General features: G+C 37.9%; 2 protein-coding genes across 2 annotated transcripts; one reads left to right on the forward strand and one right to left on the reverse strand.

Annotated features, from left to right (window-relative positions):
- The first annotated feature begins 3,059 nt into the window (after positions 1-3,059).
- Positions 3,060-4,038, forward strand: LOC111376742. Its single transcript, XM_022999722.1, has 2 exons — positions 3,060-3,404; positions 3,997-4,038. The coding sequence occupies exons 1-2, from the start codon at positions 3,060-3,062 to the stop codon at positions 4,036-4,038; spliced, it is 387 nt and encodes a 128-aa protein (XP_022855490.1).
- A 6,430-nt stretch (positions 4,039-10,468) lies between these two features.
- On the reverse strand, positions 10,469-14,659 carry LOC111381463 (extra-large guanine nucleotide-binding protein 1-like). Its single transcript, XM_023005250.1, has 8 exons — positions 13,315-14,659; positions 13,071-13,208; positions 12,882-12,986; positions 12,605-12,790; positions 12,178-12,355; positions 11,753-11,994; positions 11,500-11,663; positions 10,469-11,239 (listed from the first exon to the last, which is right to left on the reverse strand). Exons 1-8 carry the CDS (start codon positions 14,407-14,409, stop codon positions 10,672-10,674), a joined length of 2,676 nt encoding a protein of 891 aa, XP_022861018.1. The 5' UTR covers positions 14,410-14,659; the 3' UTR covers positions 10,469-10,671.
- Between the last annotated feature and the right edge of the window lie 11,740 nt (positions 14,660-26,399).

A 26,399-nucleotide genomic window follows, 5' to 3' on the forward strand; every position in this document is an offset into this window, starting at 1 on the left:
CCGTCACATCCATCCACTACTTGTGTATGAAATTCCCAACTGAACATGGGATTGCAACAGTCCATAGCAATCAGATGGTCTCCAGGGCATGCTACTTAAACTCCCTGCGAAAGTCGGAGCCCCGAACTATTAATGTAATCCTAACTGAGGTTCCCACTGAAATCGATACAGACGTGGAAATGGTCGACGCCCCTGAACAAGGGCAGACCTCTGAATAAGAGGAAGACGTCGACATGGAAAAGGCCCCTGAACAAGGACACCCTCTTGATAATTTAGATCCTCGAATGATTGACTCTGAACCAAATACAACCCCAATGGAAGAACTGGAAACTTTCTCCACCAACCCAAAAGACCCTAGTCAGGTCTTGCATATAGGGAAGGCACTGTCTCCCGAAGCAAAAGAAGAGATGATGAGCTTCCTGAAAGGAACTTGGACGTCTTCGCTTGGAAACATGAAGACATGGTAGGAATAGATCCAAGGATCAGTTGCCACCATCTTAACATCAACCCCTCTTGTGCCCCCCCATCGACAGAAGAGACATGCCCTCAACTCGGAGAGGTACGAGGCACTGAAAGATGAAGTAAACAAACTTAGTCGTAGTGGGTTCATAAGGGAAGTTATCTACTCGAAGTGGATATCCAACCCGGTCCTGATAAAAAAGCCCAGCGAAAAGTCGAGGGTGTGCGTGGACTTCACAAACTTGAATAAGGCGTGCCCTAAAGACAGCTTCCCACTTCCAATGATAGATCAATTTGTGGATTCCACTGCTGGACACAAACTGCTGAGCTTCATGGATGCATACTCAAGGTACAATCAGATACCCATGTTCCGACCTGATGAGGAAGCTACGTCATTTATTACGGACAGAGGTCTGTACTGCTACAAAGTCATGCCCTTCAAATTGAAGAATGCCAGAGCTACATATCAAAGGCTGGTCAACATGATATTTGTCGAACTCATTGGCAAAACCATGGAGATCTACGCGGACGACATGTTAGTAAAAAGCCTCCAAGCAGTCGAACACGTAAGTCACCTTGATCGAACTTTTTAGATACTTAGAAAATAGAAGATGAAGTTGAATCCCCTCAAGTGCACCTTTGGAGTGGTTTCGGGTCAATTCTTGGGATATATTGTCAATCAAAGGGAAATTGAAGCAAATCCAGTGAAAATAATGGCCCAGCTAGAGATGAGATCACCTCAAAACCCAAAGGAGGTCCAAAGCCTCAATAGTCAAATAGCCGCGCTGAGTCGCTTCATCTCGAGAGCCACAGATAAAAGTTTGTATTTCTTCAATGTGCTTAAGCAAGGAAAGAAGACCCTATCATTGGGAGACCCCACATCGGTGGCAACACCAGAAATGCCTAAAGGAATTATACAAGGGAAGAAAGGACCCACCAACGATCACTTACATTGTCAATGAGTCCCAAGAGGCCAACAGTAAGCAAGGAAAGAAGACCCAATGGACTTCTGAGTGTGAGGAAGCCTTCCAGGCAATGAAAAAGTACCTCGGAGAGGCCCCCCTCCTGTCGAAACCTCAACCAGATGAGTCACTACTGCTATACTTAGCGGTTTCGGACATGGCAGTCAGCGCCGTCCTAGCTAGAGAAGAAAGGGAGCGCCAGCTGCCAGTATACTACATCAGCAAAGCACTTTTCCCAGCTGAAATACACTACCCAGACATGGAGAAACTGGCCCTTACCCGTATCACAGCCTCAAGAAAACTGAGACCATACTTCCAGGCCCACTCAATCGAAGTTCTCACCAATTTCCCATTGAAGCAGGTGATGCGGAAAGCAGACGCATCAGGATGCCTACTAAAATAGGCAATCGAGCTCAGTGAGTTCGATCTATTGTTCCGATCTCGACACGTCATCAAGGGCCAGGCCCTTGCAGATTTTATGGTTGAATTTGCCAAAGCCCCAGAAATGGAGGCAACAATGGAACGGGCCGAGCCCCCCACATGGAAACTTTTTGTAGATAGGTCCTCAAGAGAGATTGGCTCCGGGGCAAGGATCGTCTTAGAAAGCTCGGAAGGCCACAAGCTAAACTGCACAGTAAGATTCGGCTTCAAAGCCTCAAACAACACCGCTGAATACGAGGCCCTTCTAGCTGGTCTTAGACTTGCTAAAGAGATGCATGTTAGAAGGCTCCTGGGGAGCAGTGATTCTTAACTTATAGTGAATCAGGTCAATGGAAATTTCGCGGCCAAGGACAGTAGCATGGTGGCATACTTGAAGTTGGTTCTGGACTTGGTTCATCATTTTGAAAGGTTTGAACTGACTCAAGTCCCCCGCCTAGAAAATACACGTGCAAATGCCCTTTCAAAACTAGCCAGCAGCAAGGATTCAGAGATGCTAAAGATTGTCCCTATCGAGCACTTATCAAAGCCCTCCACTTCCGGAGGTAAAGAGGTACTATGGATAGAAGGCACCCCATTATGGATGCAACCTATCATCGCCTATCTGAAAGATCCATCACTGCTTACCTCTAAAAGCGAGGCGCGAAAGTTAAAAAGAAGGGCTACACACTTCATTCTGCAAGAAAATACTCTATACAAGAGAGGCTTCGCCTCGCCACTTCTCCGATGCATGGGAGGCGAAGAAGCCACATACATACTCAGGGAAATTCATGAGGGAATATGTGAAAATCACTCCGGAGGAACGGCTCTGACACACAAGATTCTCCGTCAAGACTACTTCTAGCCGACCTTGAAAAAGGACGCTTGCCAGTTTGTCTAGAAATGTGACAAGTGCCAGCGTTTCTCAAATATTCAAAGGCAGCCTTCTCAGAGTCTCTCTATAATAACCAGCCCTTGGTCATTCGCCAAGTGGGGTATTGACTTCATTGGGCCACTCCCCAAAGGAAGAGAAAGCGCAATTTTCGCCATTGTCGCTATTGACTACTTCACTAAGTGGGTTGAGACTAAACCTCTTGCCAAGATCACCGAGGCAAACACTACTAAATTCGTCTGAAAGAACATCATTTGTAGGTTCGGCATTCCCCACTCCTTAGTGTCCGACAATGGAAGATAATTCGACAACAAGAAGATGCAGGAATTATGCGACGAGCTAGGCATAAAGACTTTTCAACGCCTCATCACCCTCAAGCAAACGAACAAGTTGAGGTAGTGAACAAAACTATCAAGCACACCCTGAAAAGAAAGCTTAACACCTCAAAGGGGGCTTGGGTGGACGAACTCTCCCACGTCCTCTGGGCCATCAGAACATCTAGCCGAATTACAATAGGAAAAACACCTTTCTCGATGACCTACGGAGCCGAGGCTATGAGCTCGGTCGAGGTCGGGGTCCCATCACACCATCGAATACACTTCAATGAGATCAGCAACGACGAGGCTCAGATAAGCAAACTCCACCTCCTTGAAGAAAGAAGGGATTCTTCCCAAGTAAACTTGGCAAAATACCATCGAAAGATGACCCGCTATCATAACTCCAAGGTCAGAAACAGAACTCTTCAATTGGGGGACCTCGTCCTAAGAAGGGTGTTCCAATCTTCAAAACCAACAGGATCCGGAGTGTTTGGACCGAATTGGGAGGGCCCTTACCGCATTTGAAGAGAGTCCTGACCCGGCACTTTCGAAATTGAAGACATGGCAGGAAAGGCACTACCTCATTAGTGGAACATCGAACATTTGAGGAAGTACTATCAATGATGAGCCTTTATTCCGATCCGATCTCAATATTATCTAATGAATGGGTGTTCTGATCCGATCTCAGTTGTAAATTCTCTAGCTTACTAAGTGCTGAAATTGCCTTGGTAAAGTGTGGTGTAATTTGTCAAAGTAATGAAACTTCGGTTCTGTGTCACATCGGTTAGTAAATTCTTTTTTCCTCAGTCCTTCAATATGTTTGCTTAAGTGATCCGATCCCAAATTGCTAACTGATTAACGCTAGGAGGCACTTCATATTTACTTAAGTGGTCCACTTCATATTAACTTGAGTGACCTGATCTTCTGTTATTAACTTGTTATTATCAAGGGGCGCTTAGTCTTGAATGCTCATACTAGGTTAAACAGATGAATACAATAAAATAGAAGAAGCACCAATACTTAAGAAAAATTTTTATTACATTTACTTCAATTCGAAATACAAAAGGCCAAAGCCTTTACAAAAGTTGGCCCTATTCTACTGGAGGGTATTCTCGGGCCGCTTCTGCCTCGACCGCCTCTGGGGCCTCCGGAGCTTCTTTAGCAAGCCTGTCAAGCCGGCCTCTAGTTGGTCCTCCGAACTCTACCTCCAAAGTGGAGATGTCCAGAGTAGGGTGGATCTCTTTCAGCCGACCCAGCAAGCCTTGGGCACTCCAAGAGGCCCAAAAGTTGGTGAAGTCATCATACAGGGAGTGTTCTTCAAAATGGTCAATGAAATTCTGAACCGCCACCTCTCCTGCCGACTTCAACTCCTCCTTCAAGGAGGCGATCTCCTCAGATTGAGCCTTCGCCTTTTGCCTCAGCTCCGCCTTTTCTTTGTTTGAGGCCTCTAGAGCCTCCGTGGCGAGCTGGTGGTGCTCGTTGGCGTGATCCACTCACCGAGTCATGGCAGCCACCTAGCACTCCACCTCATATAGCTCCTTCTTCAGCTGCTCCACTTCAGCTTTGGCGGCAGATAGCTGGGCCTCGGCCTCCTTCCTACCCTTCTCACCTCAGTGGCCTTGGCCTGTGCCTCCCTCACAGCATCCCCATAATGCATCGCCTCCTCGAGGCGCTTGGCGAGATCCTCCTTCTTAGCATTTAAGTCCTTCACTAAGCCCTCCAGTTGGATGCTGGTGCTAAGTGCTCCGGCCATGCAGGCACTGTTGGCCGCTACCAAGTCTTCGGTCGTGCAGAAAGTGGTGTAGTCCCTCCACTCTTCAATCCATATTTGTTGTGGACCACTGCCACCGCAGCTGTTTTCGGAGGAAGAGCCTCCAACACCCCTTTAACCGGCTCCTCTGGATTGGTGCCCAAGAAGTCAACCTCCTTAGAGGGACGAGCCCCTTTCCTCCTCTGCTGCCCCGACACTTGGCCAATAGGAACCGCAGCAAGTAGCGAAGTGGCCGAGGCAGTAGCAATCTCTGCTAGCGCGGGCCTCTTCTTTGGAATGGCCACCCCAGTTGGAATTGTAGTCTGCTTCAGAATTGGGGATGGCCTCGCCACAGTTGGGCATTTGGAAGGGGTGGCACTCTTCTTGCCCTTCCGCAACAGATCCGTTGTGGGGTCCTCTGCTACCTCCTCCTTCGTTGGAGGCTGGAGCTTTTTACTGGCCTCCACCAGGTCCTTCACTTGCTTCTTGTACATGAAGGATGAGGTCTTCAGCGCCTGAGCCTCTGCCATCATACTTTGGATGGTCTTGAAGTCGGGGCACACGGGCATCTTCTTGTTGAAGTTATCTGTAAAGAACAAACAATGGATTAGTACAAGTGTAAAGACTTCAGAGATATGGAAGGGTGAAGGCTTCGGGACAGTTACCTTGAGATGCCATCAAGTCGTGTGTAATGAACTGTAGATTTTTTCTGATCAACCGGTGGTATGACCTCTTCTTCTGAGGCAGCTAATAAATGATGCAAATAGTGTCGAAGTCCTTAGAAGACAGTTCGGACTGGGGAAGAGCACCTTCAAAAGAAATACAAATGTTAGTCACGATCCGAACCGAAGCGAAGCGAAATATAAAGAAATGCAACTGTGATACTCACTAAGTGTCGAGTACTTCGTGGGGATTGTAAGAGGTGCCAGGGGGTCCCCCTCCATCATGTCCCATCATCCTGCAGCCCAGCACCACGAGCCCTTCCACTCTTTGATGGAACTTGACAGATCGAGCACGAATGGAGTATGGGAACCCCATGAAGTAAGGTAATACCAGCCCCAGGTCTTATCCCCCCAGTTGTCACTTTAGGGATATAAAGGGTCTGAAAGACGGAGAAGGGCATCTCAACCCTAAGTGACATCTCTTTTCACAACATCCAGGAGCCCACCATTTGGCTCCAGGAGTTCGAGTTGAGTTGGGTCGGGGGCTAACCCATACGACCTAAGTACCATCCTAAAGAAAGGGTGGATTGGAAGCCTAAGGCCGGCTCTAAGAATCGCCTCACTTATGGCCACGCACCCCAACCTAGGGTAGCAGGCCCTCTCTTCAGGCTCGGGGAGGATCAAATCTACGCTATCTGGAATCATGTATTCTACCCTAAGTCTCTCTAGGTTGGCCTCCTTTAGTTTAGAGGGGTAATCCGACGCCCCCCAGTGCACAGAAGTATCAGCCGGGCTATCCGGCCTCCTCCATATGTTCTCCCCCCAATAATCACTTCGGCTATCTCAGAGGAGGTCGCCATAGTGGACTCGTCCATCCTCACTAATTCTAGCCCCCTCCCCAAACCAGAACTTCCATCAGACGCCATTTTTCAGAAAATAAATATCCTAAAAGGTACTGAAACTTACGAATTCAGAGGGTTCCCCAGCCAGAAATGGTCAGAAAATGATGTAAGGTCGCCGAAAATGCTCGAAAAACGTCGAAAATCGCGAATGGTATAAGAGCAAAATGAGTTTTCTATTTGCACAAAGGTGAAAAGCTTCAAAGACGCTCAAAGTTTGCCTTTTATAAAACGCTCCAGCTGATCTCCACCGTTTAATTCAAATGCAATCAATCTAGACCATCCGTCGCATTATCAATCTAGGCCATTGAAATGAAACGCCAGACTTGATCCACGCCTAAGATCTTGATGTGACCCTCACGCTCGCACATAACACGTCACCTCGGTCACCACCAGCCGTCGACAATAAGTAGCCGCAGCAGCCTTTTAGGGGAATGGGCATGGCACCCAACTGTCACCTTGGAAATACGCAACAGCTATCAAATCATTTAACGTCAGATGCCCACCTCGGGTCGATCTCTTCACTCAACTTTACAAAGCTTAGACGCACTTGACGCGAAGTCCCCTGTGGGTCATCGCCTCGATCGCTGCGTTCCCTCCTAAACTTTACAAAGTTTTAGCCATCTCCCAACGCATTGTCCCCTGTGGGCCAACGCATCAGTGGCAGATGAGCTCCTCACTCAACTTTACAAAGCTTAGACGCACCTGACGCGAAGTCCCCTATGGGTCATCGCCTCGGTCGCTGCGTACCCTCCTAAGCTTTACAGAGTTGTAGCCATCTCCCAACGCGTCGTCCCCTATGGGCCAGCGCATTGGTGGCAGATGAGCTCCTCACTCAACTTTACAAAGTTTAGACGCACCTGACACGGAGTCCCCTGTGGGTCATCGCCTCGGTCACTGCGTTTCCTCTTAAGCTTTACAAAGTTTTAGCCATCTCCCAACGCGTCGTCCCAAGTGAGTTAGCGCACCGATCGCAGATGAGCTCCTCACTCACCTTTACGAAGCTTAGACACACTGTAGGTCATCGCCTCAGTCACTTCAATGATTTTCTTCCTACACATCATCTAGTCTCCCAGCACTTCGGTCTCACATAAGTAAGTGTTTTCCTCACGCAGTAGCGAAGCTTTAGAGCATCTGCCTATGATCGTCGCTTCGGAGAATTCAGAAGATCGACCCACCATCTCCCACAAGTCGCGGTCCACGTACCGAGGCATACACATCCGGTCAGAAAGGCAAGCTCACCCATGATATAAATATTCATACCTGGACTTGGGGGTGTTACGCCCCTATCTGAACCACCTCAGAATACCCACTACAAGGCACTCCGATTTGCTAGACACCCACCCGAAGTGGTTTCGAAATGATCTCTCCAATGTCAACGACCTGCTATCACACTGCGAGATACAGGTGATTGTGTCGAACTTACCGAGGTGCCCCTCGCCCATAATGTCGAGGCGAAGTGCACTCCAGCGACATCTGTCAGAAGATACACCGCCAATTTCAGAAGGAAATCTTTGCCGAGATCCTTTCTGCGTCTAAGGTTTAAATTGATTTGACGTCTCCATAATGTTAGTTGATGTGACTTATCAACTTTATATCAACTCAACTCGGGAGAAGCAATTACCCACCCACTCTACAGACACAACTGATTGACGCCTATGAACAGACATCTCATACCGTCAGATGTATACACGTGCCCCACATCCAACGATTCATCCCACCTATAAATACCCAAGGATTGGCAAGAGGCAAAGGTAATGAAACTCTTACTAGATAGCACTCCATAACAAGCATATTTATATTTTCTCCTCCCCTTTTATTATTTTGCATAATCTCTGGGTACTGTTCCGACCACCTGAACCTGATTTGACCGTCGGAGTGTATACGGTCGCCGCCGCCCCCGTTGGTCTCAGTCGTATACGTCTGACCGTGCGTTGATTGTGCGCAGGGAGGAATACGTTGAGTAGTTCTCAATTGGCCAAGTGAAAGGTCCAATTTTCGAGGTCAACACCTTACAAGCTCAAAAATGCAAAAAGAATTTAAAGAGAGAAAAAGAAAAATCATTAACGCTACTTGACCAAGGCTAAGGACAGATTAAAAAACAAGTGGCCGAGGTGGTACTACCTCAGCATTGATCTGAATTGCAAAATTCAAATGCAATTAAAATCAAGGGCTGAGGTGCACCTGTTTTTGGGTCTGTCTTCAGCCCTGTTTCAATAGCAGAACTCAAGAAAAATTATGAGTACAACATTTAAGTTAGTATTTTTTTACTTAAAAATAAACTTTACAATTATAAGTTAATTCTGCACTTTTAAATAATTTTTAAGTGAATTTTTTATATTTTTTAAGAGAATTTGTCTTATTAATAGTATTTTTATTTTATAAACAAAATTTTTTACATAATAGTCTTTCTTTCTCTTATAACTAAAATTTTACTTATAAGTAAATTTTTTAATTATAATGTAATTTTTTATTATAAATAATTTTATTTAATTAATATATTTTTATTTGTTTTGAACAAAATATATTTGTTGAAAATAATTATTTTATAGAAGGTAAAATTAGCAAAGCATATTAGAAACAACCAAAATTCATTTATTTAGTGGGTTGAGAGAATCGGTCAAAATTACGTTGCACTAATCTTGGGTGATTAAAAATAAAAATAAAAATAAAAATCCAAAGTCGGTACCCAGAAAACTAGCAAGCGCTTTTTTCTTTTTTTTTTTTCAATCCCCTCGTAAACGGCTCCACCCAAAATCGATCAAAATTGTAGAAAAAATAAATAAATAAACACACTCCCAAGCAGATGCCAAAGGCCACAGAGATTTCTTAGTTTCAAATTTCTCGTGTATCATCATTATTTGTTATTATAATGACACAATTGTTACATAATGTTAAGATTTGCAACATTAAGCCCATGTTTGAATCTGTTAAAAATAATTTTTGATTTTTAATTTAAATTTTATTAAATTTTTTAGCTAAATCAAACATAGAATAAAATCGAATGACTGGAGTCGGAAAATAAAATAAAATTGAATGACTTAAATTATTGCAATTCTTGGTTTGACATCCAGCATATCACGTGGGCGTAAAACCAGGGGGCTCCCTCAGAAATATGCCACGCTCTATGGGCCAAAAATAAAGGTGGCATTTTTGTCGTCATACAAGTAACACAATTCAATGGTAATGCTCATACGTTGGGTTGGGCGACACATAGACAACGTGGTCCTACAAAAACTTGCAAGTTAATCAAAAATTCATTTCGAGCACACTTTGTATGAAATTTTCAATTTTTATCCACTTTTTAATTACATATTTCATTAACTTTTATCAAAAGTTATTTAAAAACTGATTGTTAACTAAATCAAAACAGGGACGGATATTTTAATCCTCGATCATTCATTTTGATCGCGGAAGTAGCATTTTTGTTAAAAATCACGTTTTTGGTATCTACTTGTCCAACAACGGTGAAAGGTTAAGAATCAAAATACTTCGTTTTGAAGGTCGACCAGAAGTTGCAAAATATACGGGACAATTTTCCCTCGTTTTATGTTGAATCTTATCTTGGATTTGTATGAGAAATATGCTAAGCCTGTTTCTTGGAATATCCTTATAATATATTCACATCCAATGGGACCATATGCATTATTCAAGGGGCTTGCAAACGCTGATTTTTCTCCTTTTTTTCTTAGTACCATTCAATTTCCAGCTCTATAAATACTATGATGAACCACATTCATCTCTACATTGAATCTCAATAATTTCATCAATAATTAGATAGGAAAGGAGAATCTAGAAATGGCAGCTATGGTTGATGTGTGCCTGGAAAAATTTTTAAAGCTAAGAGCAAAAGTCAGAGCCCGAAATCCGTTGATTCAAGCCGCGGCTAATGAAGTAGAAGAAAGAAAACAACGAAAGCAAGAGTCGACTTCATCATCAGCCACCCTCAAGTCACCGGCAAACGCCCTAAGGGAGGGGACGATGTCAGAAGCGACCGTGTTTTTGCTCATGGACCGGTTTGCACCATGTTGAAACTAAACGAGGAATTGATCCTCTTTTATGTACATGTAAAGAGTATATATATATGTGTATGGATCTTCAGTCAAGATCAAGAAACGAACATATTCCTGAATTTGATTGAATAAAAGAACTTTAATGGTCTCAACGACTTAATCCGTCACACTTAACAAAGCTATGAAATCATGCCATGTTCATCTTATTCGACGAATACAAGGATATGTACATTTAAATAGGCTTATTCATTAATGCTGTAACGGGAGAAGAGACTACTTACAGCTATTTCTGTTTGAAATTTATGTTGTGCTAGCCTCGATGCTTTCGATAGAATCTTCATTCATACTGAACGTAAGTTTCTCCATGTCCCACTTCAGGACCTCCCGACCATATTTAAAAGCGAGGTCAACGCTATCAGCTTCCAGTCCTGTAACCGGTGCAACAAACAACTTGCGCCCAGTCAGGGAATTGAAAAGCCGTTTGAACTTCACAGCGATGTAGTGGAAAGCACGTTGAGCTAAAGGCGGGTTGGTGGTGTTGTGTGGATTAAGACTGATCAGGGGACTAAAATCCTGAAACCACTCACATTGCGATAGAGGAACTTGTTCGATTTTTTCTTCCAGCAGGTCGAACTTGTTGAGTATGAGAATGAAATTCTTCTGGGCGAAGGACGGATGGGTGGCTACTCTCTCAAAAAGTTTCTTGTTCGCCAACATCTTGTTTGTGCAAATTCCAGTTGCGTCTTCGTGCAATTCATCAAAATCGGTCAAGGAAACGCAAAACATAACAAGGTTGACGTCTTCAAACATCTCCAGCCACTTGCAGTTTCCTCCGAGGCTGTTTTCGTTAACTCTAATGAGTTGGTACCTGGATGAAAACAACAAAAATGATAAGAACTCATAGCAGGTTGTTTCCTATTGGCTGGGTTAAAAAATTTCATTACATACACAGAAGAGACAGTAGAATTACTATCAGTTACTAATTGAATCTTAAGAAAGAATGACACAAACATGGAAACAACTTCAGAGATTTCACTTAAATTCTTGATCACATCATAGACCAAGCTCGAATTCTGCCAAAAGTGAGGCAACCGTTTGATAATGAATTATGCAAGAGAAGTGACTAACCTTAAAATGGGATCACTCTGATCATTAGATTCCATGTATGCATCCTGAGATAAAACGGGAAAAGAAAATTCCATGGATGCAACCCCATTGGATGAAGTGATGCCCTCCGCATACAAAATATCCATTTCTGAAGGCTCATAGTTAATTTTGGAAATCTCAACAGCCTTCAAAAAGTCGAATTAGCTTACTGGTGTTAGAAAATGTATATAGTAAGTATCAACCCGGTAAAGAGAGATCGTGAGTTATAACTTACTCGATCTAAGAAATAATTTGAGACTCTTGGTAGTTTATGCAGTTCATTTCTTCGTTTGTATGAGGCTTGAAAGGCTTCGTTCTTCCATAACTGCTCAATTAATGGTGCGTACTCTCGAGTAGCGGCTGGGAAAACGGCCTCCAAGTTGCCCGAACCCATAACTTGGAGAAGCCAATCGGAGAATGCTTTCAGACTCGGACTAATGGAATAAATATTTTGTTCATCAACCTCTTCAGATATCTCTGTTCCAAACCCATAAAAAATAAAAATAAAAAAAGATTACAAATCTTGGCACACTGTTCTATTGTGCATATTATCAATTTACAATTATGCTTCTAAAAAGAACATCTAAACTATCAATTGCTCGAATCAAGTAATGATAACAGCTGACTTGTTTTTGATGGCAGAAGAATCTGCGTTTTTACCTGAAGGACCAGGTTGATCAATGTGGCGTTGTCTCCTCATTTCAACAGAATAATCTTCTTCAAATTGTTCACGACCCTCAAGAATGATACCGATGTAACTGTATAAATTTCTTTGGATCACAAATTTGATATTTTCACGCTCATCTTCTGAGAAAGGTACGTCATACAGAATTTTTGCCTGGAATCAAAAAAATAATAATAATTAAACAGATTCATTAGTCATGTGAATGATCATCAATATTCTAATCAATTATATTAGGAAAGACGAGTGAAAGTATTGTTTATTGCAAATGGAGTTAATCCCCCAATAAACAACTAACAGAATATTTTTTTTACTCTGTTTAAAACTTCAACAAATGCATTTCATTGTTTTTCAAATTAGTAACTTCAATCAGAAGGAAGAAAATATAATTCAACAACGAGCTACCTGTTTAAATATGGTACTTGTTCCCGACCGATCACCTCCGACTAGGAGAAATTTAGCTATTCTTTTCCGATCTAAGATCTTTAAGTTGACTTCATCAGTTTTATTGGCAACATCTTCGCCACCAGGATTAGAAACGTCAGAAGGAAACGGCAAAGACAGTACTTTACATACTATCTTGACTCTTGTCTGAAAAATACATGTGATTCGAAGAATTAAGACAGGATTGAGGTTAATATCACTAATACAAGGGAGAATCGACCGCCAAATTTTTACTCACCTTATCCCATAATTTCCCCATCACGTAATTCATACCTTCGAGCTGATAGGATCCATCTGCAGTAACCCAAAAATGAGGATTTCCTTCGCAGTGAATTCCTGCAACCTACAAAAATTCGACAAAATGCTGAGATTTCATTCATAGAAAACTATAAACATCAAGAAACCGTACACATCTAAAGCAAATAACCTTCAACATTCGTAGTTCTGGTTTTGTGATCTCCCGACTATTTATCAATACATTCGTGTTTCCATTGCTAGCTTCTTTCCTAATTTGTAAACCGACTGTAAGTTGGGAGGTGATAATCTGGCTCGGTTTCTCTCCTACCTGTTCAATCGAGTCAAATCATATTTGTCATTCTTTATCTTAATTTCGAATCATACATTGTTAAACTTCACAAGATAATGTAACAAGAGAATAGTCAGTTACTCACCTTGCCCCAGAATCCCGATACCTTGTCATACCAAAACCTACCCGGTCGAAGCTTCTTTGGTGGATTAGGGCAGCTTTGCAACGAAACCAACTCTTCAATAGTAAGAGGCTTTTCATTTACACACACAAGATGAGGTGGTAACTGATTTACTTCACAAGAAAGCTCGGATTTCATAATGTGTTTAATGGCTTCGTCAACGAGGATTTTCTTCAATAGTCGAGAAGTTTTTCCTAATGATCCTCGCCTCGACTCATCAATCCGATAACCAATGCAAGTAATACATTTTCTCCCCTCCGGCATTGATCCCATTGCTCTGATCACGCACTTGCTGCAATACTTAGCTCGACAGACAATGCAAACTTCCTTGTCCGCGAATCGGCTCTTCCTATGACATCTATGGCACAACCCTTTCGCGTCACCCGATACCACCGGCCTCTCCGGGAAGACTATCTGCGGTTCGGGATCACTTCCATCAGAATTTACATCACTCTGTGTTAATTCATGAAAATCCACTACCGGTGGCATAATGTGCAGGCCAGGAGCTTCAGCTTCAATTTCATTCTCACAGGCTCTAAGTTCCACTTCTTCCGATGAAGAAATTTCCGACGAATCCACCGTTGATTTACTGTAATCGTGATCTACTATTGCCTTGCATTTGTCATCTATATCCTCAACATCGGAGCTTCCTGATAATTGATTCGAATCACCGAGCCCCTCTGAAAACCCTAAAGTGCCGGAACTGCTAGAATTTTCATCCGCAATCTCTAATTTTCTAGATAGAATCTCTTCAGAACTCCTTGCTTTACCCAATTGTATAACAGAATCCGGAGATTTAATTGAAAATTTCTTCTCGGAGGGTTTACTCTTGACAATCGGCTGAATGATCGGAAGCGACAAATTATTTAAGACCTTAGCAGCCGCGGCGGTCGGAATCCGGCGAACATCGATTGGAAGTACCTGGGGAATATCATGATTTACTGGAGGGCCACTGTACTCCATGGCAAAGGAGTATTCCACACTATAATCCTCATCACAATCATTATTTCTCGATGTCGAGGTTGAACCAGGTAAAAAACTTCTCAAAACGCTAGTCATTTTAACAAAAAAACCACCTCAAATCTTGAAAAAACTAATCAAAAAACACAGTTATCACTTTTCTTGGATCATATACTTAGTACAAAACCATGATCATGAATTGTGATTGAAGAGAAAAAAAGGGAATGTATTAATAAGTGAAAATGGAAGACTTTAACAGTGAAGACTGATTCTTCGTTGAAGAAATACAATATTCAGACCCGTTAGTCTTGAGTCTTTGATCAACGCGTTTACAAGAAAATTTCGAGAGAAAGTGGTGGGAATAGAGACAGAAATTTAAGATTTAAATAATGGAGCAGGACTTGACTTCCGACAACGTAAAACTGTAGCCTTCCTGGGCCTTGTTTGGTCATATTCATGTACGATCACAAAAATACAATTAAAACAGTTAATTAGGTGCTGATATATCTGTAAAATTATTTATACATTTTCTTTGTACAAATATCATTTTTAATGTTATTAAGGCAAAGAATATGTTACTTTTATATAATACGATATTCATAACAATATACATCTCTTCACGTGGAGAAGGGCCCATTTCGAATAAATTAAAATATTGGTAGTACAATAATTTTTATTTAATTTTTTTGGTTAAATTATAAACATCAATTATCGTAGACTTGAAAATTTTCCTTCTTCTTTTCCAGTCAATCATAATGGCTTGGACTGGACTTATGGAAAGCTAAATTAATTTGAAATTATTTGAAAGCTGAGTCAGCACCATAAACACACGTTCCACCTAGGCATATAGATTGAGCTGCTTGCCAACTCATGGATCGCTCTGGTTTGTACTTAAGACGAGTTATAAGCCGAGTTCGAAAAAAATTTCACGATCCAGCTGTCAGATACATTGCCGGCTCATATTCGAGTCGTGTCCACATGAGCCAAAGGACATAGTCGAGTCTCGTCTATGGACACGATCAACACTATACAATTTCCTTCTACGCTATTTCAATGTTATTTATTTTTTATACTATTTTATTTCTAGATTTATGCAATATAAATTTTATATTTATGAGACTGACAAAAATAGTATATCAAATTGCCATAATTGAAGCCATGTAACATCATGCCATTTTATTTTATTTTTCTTCGTTACAATTGATTTTTCTAATTTTGTATTCTATCAATATTATTCATTTTTATTTAATGACCTAATTAATAAACTATTGATTAACGACCAACTTTTACCTCAAAACTAAAGGGGCAACTTGCAAAAATACCCTTAAAATTAAGAGTCTTTTGAAAAATCATATGAAATATTTTTTTAAAATAAAAAATAATGTGTCATTAAAAAGTGACGCAATATCACTTTTTTTTAATAAAAATTGTCACTTTTTAATTAAAAAAAGTGATACAATGTTACTTTTAAAAGTTAAATGTCACTTTTTTATTAAAAAATAACATACAATGTCACTTTTATTAAAAAAATATATATTGGTCCCTAAAAATGTAATAGAAATAAAGAAGGTGACGTGAAAAAAAGTGACAAACACTAAAAAAAAAGATAAAAATTTTAAAAAAGAAAAGTGACGAATTCAAAAAGTGACAAACACTCAAAAAGTAACAAAATTCGGAAAAAAGTGACAAATTTTTTTTTTAAAAAAATGACACAAATTCAAAAAATTGACAGAAAATAAACTCTCTTTGTGCTTTGATCAGTCCATTGAGGCATTGCGCCAATTTTAAAATGTGATAATTTTTAAAAAGTGACAAATACTTAAAAAAGTAAGCAAAGTTTAAAGCAATTACAAACGCTTGAAAAAGTGACCAAAAAATAAATTTAAAAAAAAAGTAACAAACACAAATTAAAACATTGGAAAATCGCAAAAACCCACCGCTTTGTATACACATAATGCAACCCATAAAACAACCCTATCACATTACCCCTAAGGCCATCTCCAGCGCTATATCAAATTTTGCACCAAATCTTACATCGAACTAAAATTCATCTACAACTATTGCACCAGAAGTTACACCAAATTAACGGTGTTGATCATTTTCTTCCCTTTTTATATTCTTTATAATTTATTTATTTGAAATATTACTTATTTAATTATTTTATAAATACATAAATTACTAGATAAATAATTACGTTAAATTATTAAAAATATTAAATTCATTAATAAATATAAAAAAAACATAGTTCAATTAATAAAAATACTACAACAACAAAACTCATGAATTATGTCATCAGAAAATAGTACAATACATTTCGAATTTGGATATTTCGATATTACGAAGTCGCAAAATTTTGTAATTTAATTATCGGAATTCATATGTTCTTTCCACAAATGATTGATTAATGCATTTCAAATTTTAAGTATCGTTTTATTTAAATAAAATTAGATTATTGTATGTATGTCGTTGTTTAATATATTTCGTGTTAATTTAATAAATAATCGTGTTTGTTATATTTTAAATTTTTTTCTTCTTTTAATTAGTTTATTAATTATTATTTCTTATATTAAAAATTTATTTTAAATGTAAATAATAATAATAATAATAATAATAATAATAATTTGTTATATTAAACGGGTTAACAGGACGGGGCAAAGCAGGACGCCCCGTCACGAGGCGCGGGGCGAGGTGGGGAGGGATGAGGATGCCCTGCCCCATGAAGAAAAAAATAAAAAATAATTAAAAATAATTTTATTTCTAGACAATTCACATGTTAAAAACTTATTTTAAATTTGTATTTTATTCTCTAATAATAAAATAATTTGAAACTTTGAAAATGTAAAAAAAAAAATTAGAAAAAAATTAAACAGGGCAAAAAGTTGCCCCGAACTTGCCCCGTTGCCATCACTAGATGTAATGAAGCATCAGAACCCCAACACATAAAAACCATTGAAAGAGCCCCCACCACTGCGGTCACGTTCCTGAACAACAGAAAACTCAATGAAACCCTCACCCTCCTCCTAAACTTAGACAAATTTTGGGTATGAATTGTACTGCCCTAGAGAAAAAGAAGTTGAAGTAAGGCAAGGGATATTTCGAAGAGGATTGCAGGGGAAAGTGGATGTGGAGATGATATGATGAAGATGGAAGTGGAGAAAACGAGGAGTGAAAAGTGAAAAGAAACGGGGGATGAGAATTGTAGTAAAAATGTAAAAGGGCTTTGTGTAAGTATTATGCCCTAAGTCCAATCAATTTTGGACATAAATACTTTTATATATAATTAATGCAATTTAATGACAGATCTATTATTTAATTAATAGACAATTAAATAAATAATAGAGTCCGTAGATTTAAATTTTCGTAATTTGTTAATTACAAGGAGTTGTGATTGTGAGATACAAATTACATTTGATTGAATCTTAAATCATCCGTGGTCGTAAGTAATAACGATATACGGATATCGTTATTACGGATAGACCATCACGTGTGGCATTTCTTACTTGTGAAGTAAGTAGCTGATCTTACAAGCTAAAGTGTGGTGACACTTAAATAACATGTGAATGTTTTGCTATAAAGCAAAACATTGGAGACCCGCCGAAAAATTCAACATGGATAACTATTTGAGTGTCAGTGATTAATCTGTAACGTTCGGTAGTGAAATTGGTCCTTAGACTTGAGGTCGTCATGGTACCTTATATGAGGACAGTCATATTTTGGCGGTGTTGGATGTTGCTCTGTAAAGGGCCGCAAATACGACATCGTTCGGATACGTCAAGAATCGTATGAAGGTTGTGATTGACCAATAAATGATTCGTCACTCTTAGATAGTAGGAGATTATGATCTGCGTTTCATTCAATTAAGTCGATAACGAAATCCTTAGGCAAAGTGTACTCATAAGTCGAAAAGGAGTTTTCGACTTATATTGACTTAATAGTGGAGTGAAAGATATGTTCGAAATTCGGGATTGACACAATTTCATATCTCATAATTGATCGGATCATATTGACGAAGGGATTATAGTTTCACGGTAAACGAACGAATTTGGTTTTGTCATACCACGTGACATTTCCAATCACATGTATTGCACTGACACATTGCTAGATGTCAATCATGGACGGCGAATGTGAATTGACGATAAATTAAAAGGGTGTTTTAATTTATCAGTTTTGATTAGATCAAAATAATATTTCATGTCGTTAGGCATCGTGGTCGGGAACCTAATGGGTCGCACACAAAAGAGAATTGGAAGATTGCAAATTGCCAATTGGTTAATTTAACAATCGTTGGATAAATTAATTAATTGGATTTGTTATTTATATTCCTGAATTAATTAATTGGATTAATTTATTCACGGACCGGGTTTAATTAAATTGATTAATTAAATATTGAATCGGACCGGACCGAGCCCGTTTGGGTTTATATAAATACATGGCTAGGGTTTGAGGTCCATATGATTTTCATTATTCTTGCTGGCACAAGAGGAAAAAACCCTGGTAACTGCAATCTTATTCTCTGTGTGGATCACCGTTGGAGGCTGGACAATTGGACAGCTGTGGATGGCAAATCAAGATTGCTGAAACGAAAAGAAAAGCAAAAGGTTTGCAGAATTTGTCAAAGGTACAATCTTTATCACGATTTCTATCTAAACACAAAGGAATCCTCGGTGGGAATCGAAATAATTTTAATTTTTCGTTGTGCATGTATAAGTAGTTCCCAACAGTGGTATTAGAGCCTTCTTTATGTTTTTTAGAAGTTGATTTGTATGATTGAACAATCAAAATTTGATTGCGATTATTTTTCATGGATCTAGCAATTAAGAAGAATTTTTTTTTAATTGAAATCTGATTTTGATTTCGACAAAAAAAAAAAAATTAGAAAGGAAAGGGCAGGGTTGGCCGCACGGCAGCAGCATAGCGGCGCTCGCTGCTGCTGATTTTGCAGCAAGCAACAGCGGTTGCTCGCTGCGGGCAGCTTCCAACAGCGGCGGCCTCCGCCGCATGAGCGGCCCTAAAATCATTGCCGACGGTCGCCGCCCAATTAGAGTCGGGGTGGTGAATTTCCTAGGGTTTCACCAACCAATTTTTGGGTGAATTGGAGGCGCGGGCCTCTGACGCAATTTGTGAAATTGTAGGCCCCCGTTTGCAATATCCTTATGGGGTCAATTTTTTAAGTTATTTAAGTAAGGGACCGTTTTGCATTATTTGATATTGAGGACCCTTACTTGTAATTTCACTTCGGTGGCAAATGTGTAAATATTGAAATAAGGGCCTTTTTCACAATTTCAAAAATCGGAGAGCCTGTTTGGCATTTTTAAAATGGGTCAAATTTTGAATTTTCAAAGATGTATTGAATTTTTAATTTAGAGGTGTTTTACATTTGATTTCCAAATGGGTTTGACCCATAATTTAATTTTAACCCAAATTAAAATCTTATTTAAAAATTGACGACATTTAATATTTTCGTTGAAATTGAATTTTAACTTAAATATTAAACTTTGACCCCAATTGAATTTTATTTTATTTAGGAGTGTTATTCTAGTTTAAAATATTGATTCAATTTAAATTGGAGTTGAACTCTAATTTAGAATTTAATTAAAATTCGATTTTAATTAATTTTTCACCCAAAGATATTTTAGAAATTAGAATAGGATTCTAATTTGGCATTTAATTAAAATTTGATTTTAATTAAATTGTTTTGCCCTAAAAATTTTCTTGGAATTAGAGTTAGACTCTAATTTGATATTTAATTAAAATATGATTTTAATAAGTTCGCCCTAAATCTTGAAATTAGAGTTGGATTTTAATTTTGCTATTTAATTAAAATTGGATTTTAATTAAATTCAACCGCCTTAAATTTTGAAAATAGAGTTGAACTCTAATTTGGTAATTAATTAAAATTTGATTTTAATTAGATAGTTTCGCCCCATAATTGTGGAATTGAAATTAGACTCTAATTCGGTATTTAATTGAAATTTGATTTTTAATTAAATATGCCCGCTAATTATATAATTAATAAATATGATTAATAAATTATTTAATTATTCCGATCCATTTGTCTAAAAAAGTTTAAACAATCTTAATTACTAGAAACTTGAAACGTATTTGCATATAATATTAGATATTACATAGGTATACATTTATGTAATGAATGTATTATTAGTGGATGATCATGGACTCGACCATATGGATGTGTTGAATGGTTAATTTTATTATTGTTGTTTTCTGGGCCTACGAGCCCGTTATTATTGTTATTATTTTGGTCCTGCAAGCTCTTGATCATTTTGGACCTGCGAGTCCATTATTATTATTATTATTGCTGTGAGCCTGCGAGTCCAATTTCATTTAGGCCTGCGTGCCAACTAGAATAGGATACAAATTGCAACTAGACTAATTGAAGAGACAAGAAGAGGAGGAGACCATGGATATATATATATATATATATAATTGTTTTGATGAGACTTTATAATGCAAAATCCCTCCACAAAATATTAAGACACATTTATAATTGTCTTCCATCATTATAGTGAAAAATCAGAGTCCCAAATCGTCTCAACTTGTTGAGTTCCCTCAAGGCTGATCTATTAAGGATATGTTTGACACTATGAAATATTAGATATTTCTGAATGATGGATTCGACTTAATTAAAATTTATCTTTTGTTGAGTACACTTAAGGAGATAAATTTTAGAGGCGTGTTAAGCTAACACATAAGATGTGTGAAGACAAAGATTTGTCAGCTTAATGATCTGAGAGTTGTATGGAGATAAAATTGATAATAGTATCTACCCAAATATTATATTAGAGCTTGTTGAGTACACTCAAGGTCTTAATATAATAGATGGGATCCCAACCCACTGGGAGCCAAGCATGGACTCCATAAATTTATGTAAAAGGGTCATAAATTTTAGTTAAACAGTGGGAGCATAATTAATTTAATAAAAGTCCATGTTAAATTAATTAATACATTTTATATATTATTCTTTTTCTTTTCGTCATTTATATTTATTGAATCCTAAGTAACCATATGTTTTGAATGGCATACTGGATGCCAACAACCAAATTAAATCTTTTGACTGGCACTGTAATTTGAGAATTGTTCTTAGGTATGAGAAAGTTGGTTGTCCTTAAGTAGCCATTTTCCAGTAACACCTGATGACGACTCAACTAAGGAAAATGTGGCTACTATAATAAACACAGTGATGAGATAGTATTGCACGCATGTGATGCTTGTAACTATATCACTGAGTCACAAAAGCAACTTGAGAGTATAAATGTTAACACATAATTCTTCATTACACAGAGTTATATGATAATAATCGTGTGTGGAAGGATATGAGACTTCCAAACAACTATATCAATGCAAAATGACAGAATAATCTTCAATCGATGTTTAGACACTGAAGATGATTAATGTTGAGAAATGTCTCAATTGAGTTCAATTATAAACCATGAACTAAGTAGTGACTTGGTTCTGCAATCTCTGTCAACTAAAGCTATTCACAACTATGAATTTAACATGAATAAGCTCGAATGCAAAATTATTAAGTTGCTTAACATGCTTAGGACTGTTAAGCCCTTTATCAAAGTTGGTAGTGGGCAAACCATTGATTCCTCTAAAGATATTAAGAGGAAGTCTAAAGAGGCTTTATGAAAGCATCTAATATGGTTAAGACAGTCTAAGCGAAGGACAAATATCAAATCTAATGATCCTTGTTTTCATTGTAGAATGAAAGGTCATTGGTAGGAATATTACGTGACTTTCGTCCACTTCACGAGTTTCTTAGGTATTTGATACCAGATGTAAATCCATATTTATACAAAAATGAAAAAACTAAAAAGAAGTAGACCACTGCGAAAGGGAGAAGTTGACATACACGTTGGAGATGAGCAAAGGTTACTGCATTGCCTATATGTAGGGTTGTCAATGGGCAGAGCCGAACCACGAGCTCGGCTCGTGCTCGTGGCGAGCCGAGCTCGGGCTTGGCCCAGCCCGGCCCACAAGCTCGTGGCTCGTCCGAGCTCGTGGGCCGAGCTGAGTTTTGGCTCGTGGGCAGTTTTAAAAATAAAAAGTGTTAAAAAATACAAATAATTTAACGAAAATAAGTTTTTATCTTTTTTTATTTATATCATATTGTAATTGTAATACTTTATATAAAGTGTAAAATATTTATATAATGAAAACGAATTATTTTTTGAAATGTATTTACAAAAAATATATTTTTTTGATTTCTTTTTAAAGTTAATAAAGAATAGAGTTTTAAAAATAAAAAGTGTTAAAAAATACAAATAATTTAATGAAAACAAGTTTTTATTTTTTTTATTTATATCATATTGTAATTTGTAATACTTTTTATAAACTATAAAATATTTATATAATGAAAACGAATTATTTTTTGAAATACATTTACAAAAATTATATTTGTTTGATTTCTTTTTAAAGTTAATAAAATGTAAACCCTCCTCCTTTATCCGGGTTTGGGACCAACTACATCAATTTTAAGTAGGCGGAGTTAAAAATTGTACACGAACAACTTGTTGTAACGTGTACAATTTTTTAAAGAAAATTAAATTTAACAATTAAAAAATAATAATAAATGAATAATATAATTAAATCAAATATCACTTACCTGACGACATGCAATTTCAGCGTATTTATCTTGTGGTCGAAAATGAGAGTCCTGTCAATCCTTCACACACATTAACGCTTCTAAAATAACTTTTTTCAGTCGGCTCCTGACATCGGTCAAAACCCTTTTACTTGCACTAAAAGCAAACTCCGAAACAACAGTACTAATCGGAGGTGTCAATAGATCTTTCGCAATTGCAAAAACAATTAGCCAACGTCTTTCATACTTTCGCCAGAATTCAATTACTTCTTCTGAAGTTTTTTTAATTGTTCTGTCTGTTGGCATATTATGATTGAAATAATCAATTAATTCGGCAGACATCGCATTTTGAGTTTCGGCCGATGTTTGATGAGATGTAGATGTAGACGACATAGCATTAGATGAACACATTGCAGTTGCATCATATCTAAATGTATTAATGCCCTGAAATAAATTCATTATTTCCGCAGCATCTTCTTCAGTTTCAGCAGAAGGAGTAGGTGCAGCAGAGGGTACCCGACTAACATTCGCTCCCATTCTTTCCGCATATAAGTCATACATTCCACATAATGTTTGCTCTAAATTCTTATAGGTGTATCAAGTATTAAAACTTTATTGATTTGATCAATTACGTATTTAGTTCCCGAAGTATTATATCGGGGGTCCATTACGCATGCTAAAGGAAATAACATAGGCAGTTCTTCCCAATATTTTCTAAACTTTAATTCCATAGCAATTAAAATTTCACTAAAAGCAGGATCATATTTATATTTATGGAATGTTCTTGCAATTATATAAAGACGTTCAAGCACCATATAACTTGTGGGATAATAAACGCCGGATAAAATTTTTGTGGTCTCATAAAAAGATGTCAAAAATCGTTTAACTTTCAAAGCTAAAATTCAATCGGATTCATTTAACATATCATCGTCATCACTTCTAACATGTCTATTGTTATAAAAGTCAGTTATTAAATTTTCGAAACCTTCACATGATTTTAATAGCAAGTATGTAGAATTCCATCTATGATCTAAGTCGCTAACAAATGTTTTAGCAGTCATCACCCCTAGTTCGGCACAAAAATCTTCAAATGCTTGTTTTCTACTAGGAGAAATCGTAATATATACTAATGTATTCCTAATCCTTTGAAGTTCATCTTTTATATGTTTTAAACCATCTTGCACAATTAAATTCAAGATATAACACACACAACGAATATAAAATTAGTACCCACCAAAATCAGGTTGAAGTGTCCTACACAATTTATCGACGACTACCTTATTAACACTAGCATTATCAAAAATAAAAGATCGAATTTTAGTCTCACAATGATATTCTCTAACAATACTGATAATAGCATTATATATATTATTAGCATTGTGAGAAAATTCAATAATTCGAAAAGCAATAATTTTCTTATGCATGCACTAAAGTGGGTCTATATAGTGTGCGGTTGTAGCTATATATGCTCTTTTATTAACCCCTTTCCATATATCAGAAGTTAAAGATATAACACCCCCCATATTGTTGCAAATCCATAATTAATTGTTGTTTTGAATTATTGAAATAATTTATTAAATTGGCACGAAAAGTGTTTCGATTTACCCCAACATACCTCGATTGTAGATATTTTTTCACGAACGAGACGAAATGTTGGTTGTCTGCAATAGCCAGAGGCAACTTAGTAGCGGCAACAAATTTCACCGTCCCGGTTCGAGTATTGTCCTCCGAATACACCCATGTGGATAGGGGTGAAATTGTAGAACCGGCGCCTGGACTGCCAAATTGGAATTTTGTTTGACCAGCTGGAAGAAATCCATGTCTGGCTGCACATGATTTGTAGTGGCGGTTGAGATGAGTGGTACCAATTCCTTTTTGTCATGCCAATCTTTGTTGGCAGTATTTACATACTGCTTTAAATTCTGCAAGGCCATCAACGACTTTTTTCGTTGAAATCAACTTAAAGTGATCACAACATTTTGCTTGTTTTTTGGCCTTTCTCTTTCCCCTCGCATCTGGGATATTTAATTGCTGATCTTCATCTTCATGTTCCGCTTCAGGAATGTTAATATCATCCAAATCAATTGGATTGTGGCTTCCCTGACCGTGAATGTGAACATCTTCAGGTATCGGTATGTCATTTAGACCGACAAATTCATTTGAAAATTGACTTTGCGGTGTCCTAGGCGATTCTCCATGATGTGGCAGTGGCTCACATCCTGTATCGAACAAACTCTCAACAAATGAACGTTGATCCATTTCTGTGATTGTTTATGATGAAATCTTGACTAGATGAATATAAATATAGTGAGATTGTGAAAATTGAGAACTTGATGAATTGAAATTGTAACTAATAAACAGTAAAAATTGAATTGATATTGTATATTTTGCAACACATAATAAAAGAGAGTTGAGAGGGTTGTAATCTTAGAAGAGCAATTGATATGAAAAAAAAAATTTGGAGGAAGGGGGTATTTATAGTAGAAAAAGGGGGGGAAATAAAAAAAGAAAAAATAAAATTCAGTGACCAAAACGGTCACTTTTGGTCACTGGCTCGACGAGCCATGAGCCTCGTCGGTTTTGACGAGCCGGGCTCGTGGCTAGTCTAAATGGCGAGCCGAGCTCCCAGCGAGGCCTGTTCAACTCGTGCTCAGGCTCGTGATTTCACGAGCCCGAGCCACCCACGAACCTCTTTTCCACGAGCCGAGCCGACTCGGCCCAATTGACATCCCTACCTGTATGAATATACTTCTTGCCATTGTCTTTTGGTTTAGTATTGGAATTAAAGAAACGTCGCTTTATACCAACCATAGCTAGAACATTAAAATGAATGTCATGTTCCGACATGAACTATTTTAATGTTAAGGACAATAGTTGTTCTTGTTTATTTTGATAAAAATCCTAATGACTATGGTAAATTACAAAACGACGTTTATATTCTTTAATACTAAGGATTCTGTATAGAAATTATAAGGCATAAATGCGATAATCTAATTATTACCGAAATCTGGCATGAGAGACTTTGTCATATAGATGAAAAAGTAATTCCAAAGTTACATTGAAATATATACTTGGGATTAAGAACAAATTATGCATATCTGGCACAATGACCAAATCTTCTTTTACTTGAAAAGAAGAAAGGTCAGCATAATTATTGGTCTAATGCATAGTGATGCATATGGACTCGTGTCAATTAATGTCAGGTAATGTTTCTCTTATTTCATCAATGATCATGTATACTTGATGAAAACTCAAACATGAAACTCTTGAAAAGTTCAAGGGATTCAAAGTAGAGAAACAAATAGGTAAAGATACTCTCACATTAACATTCGATTAAGTGAGAGTATCTTAGATATAATATTTAGATTATCTAAGAGAGAATGAGATTCTCTTGCAGTGGACTCCTCCACATACACTTCAGCATAGTGGTATATCTAAAAGGAGGAATCCTTAACTATTAGATATAATGCGATTAATAACAAGC

This window comes from Olea europaea, chromosome 3 (genome assembly GCF_002742605.1).
Source record: "Olea europaea var. sylvestris chromosome 3, O_europaea_v1, whole genome shotgun sequence".
NCBI lineage: Eukaryota > Viridiplantae > Streptophyta > Magnoliopsida > Lamiales > Oleaceae > Olea > Olea europaea.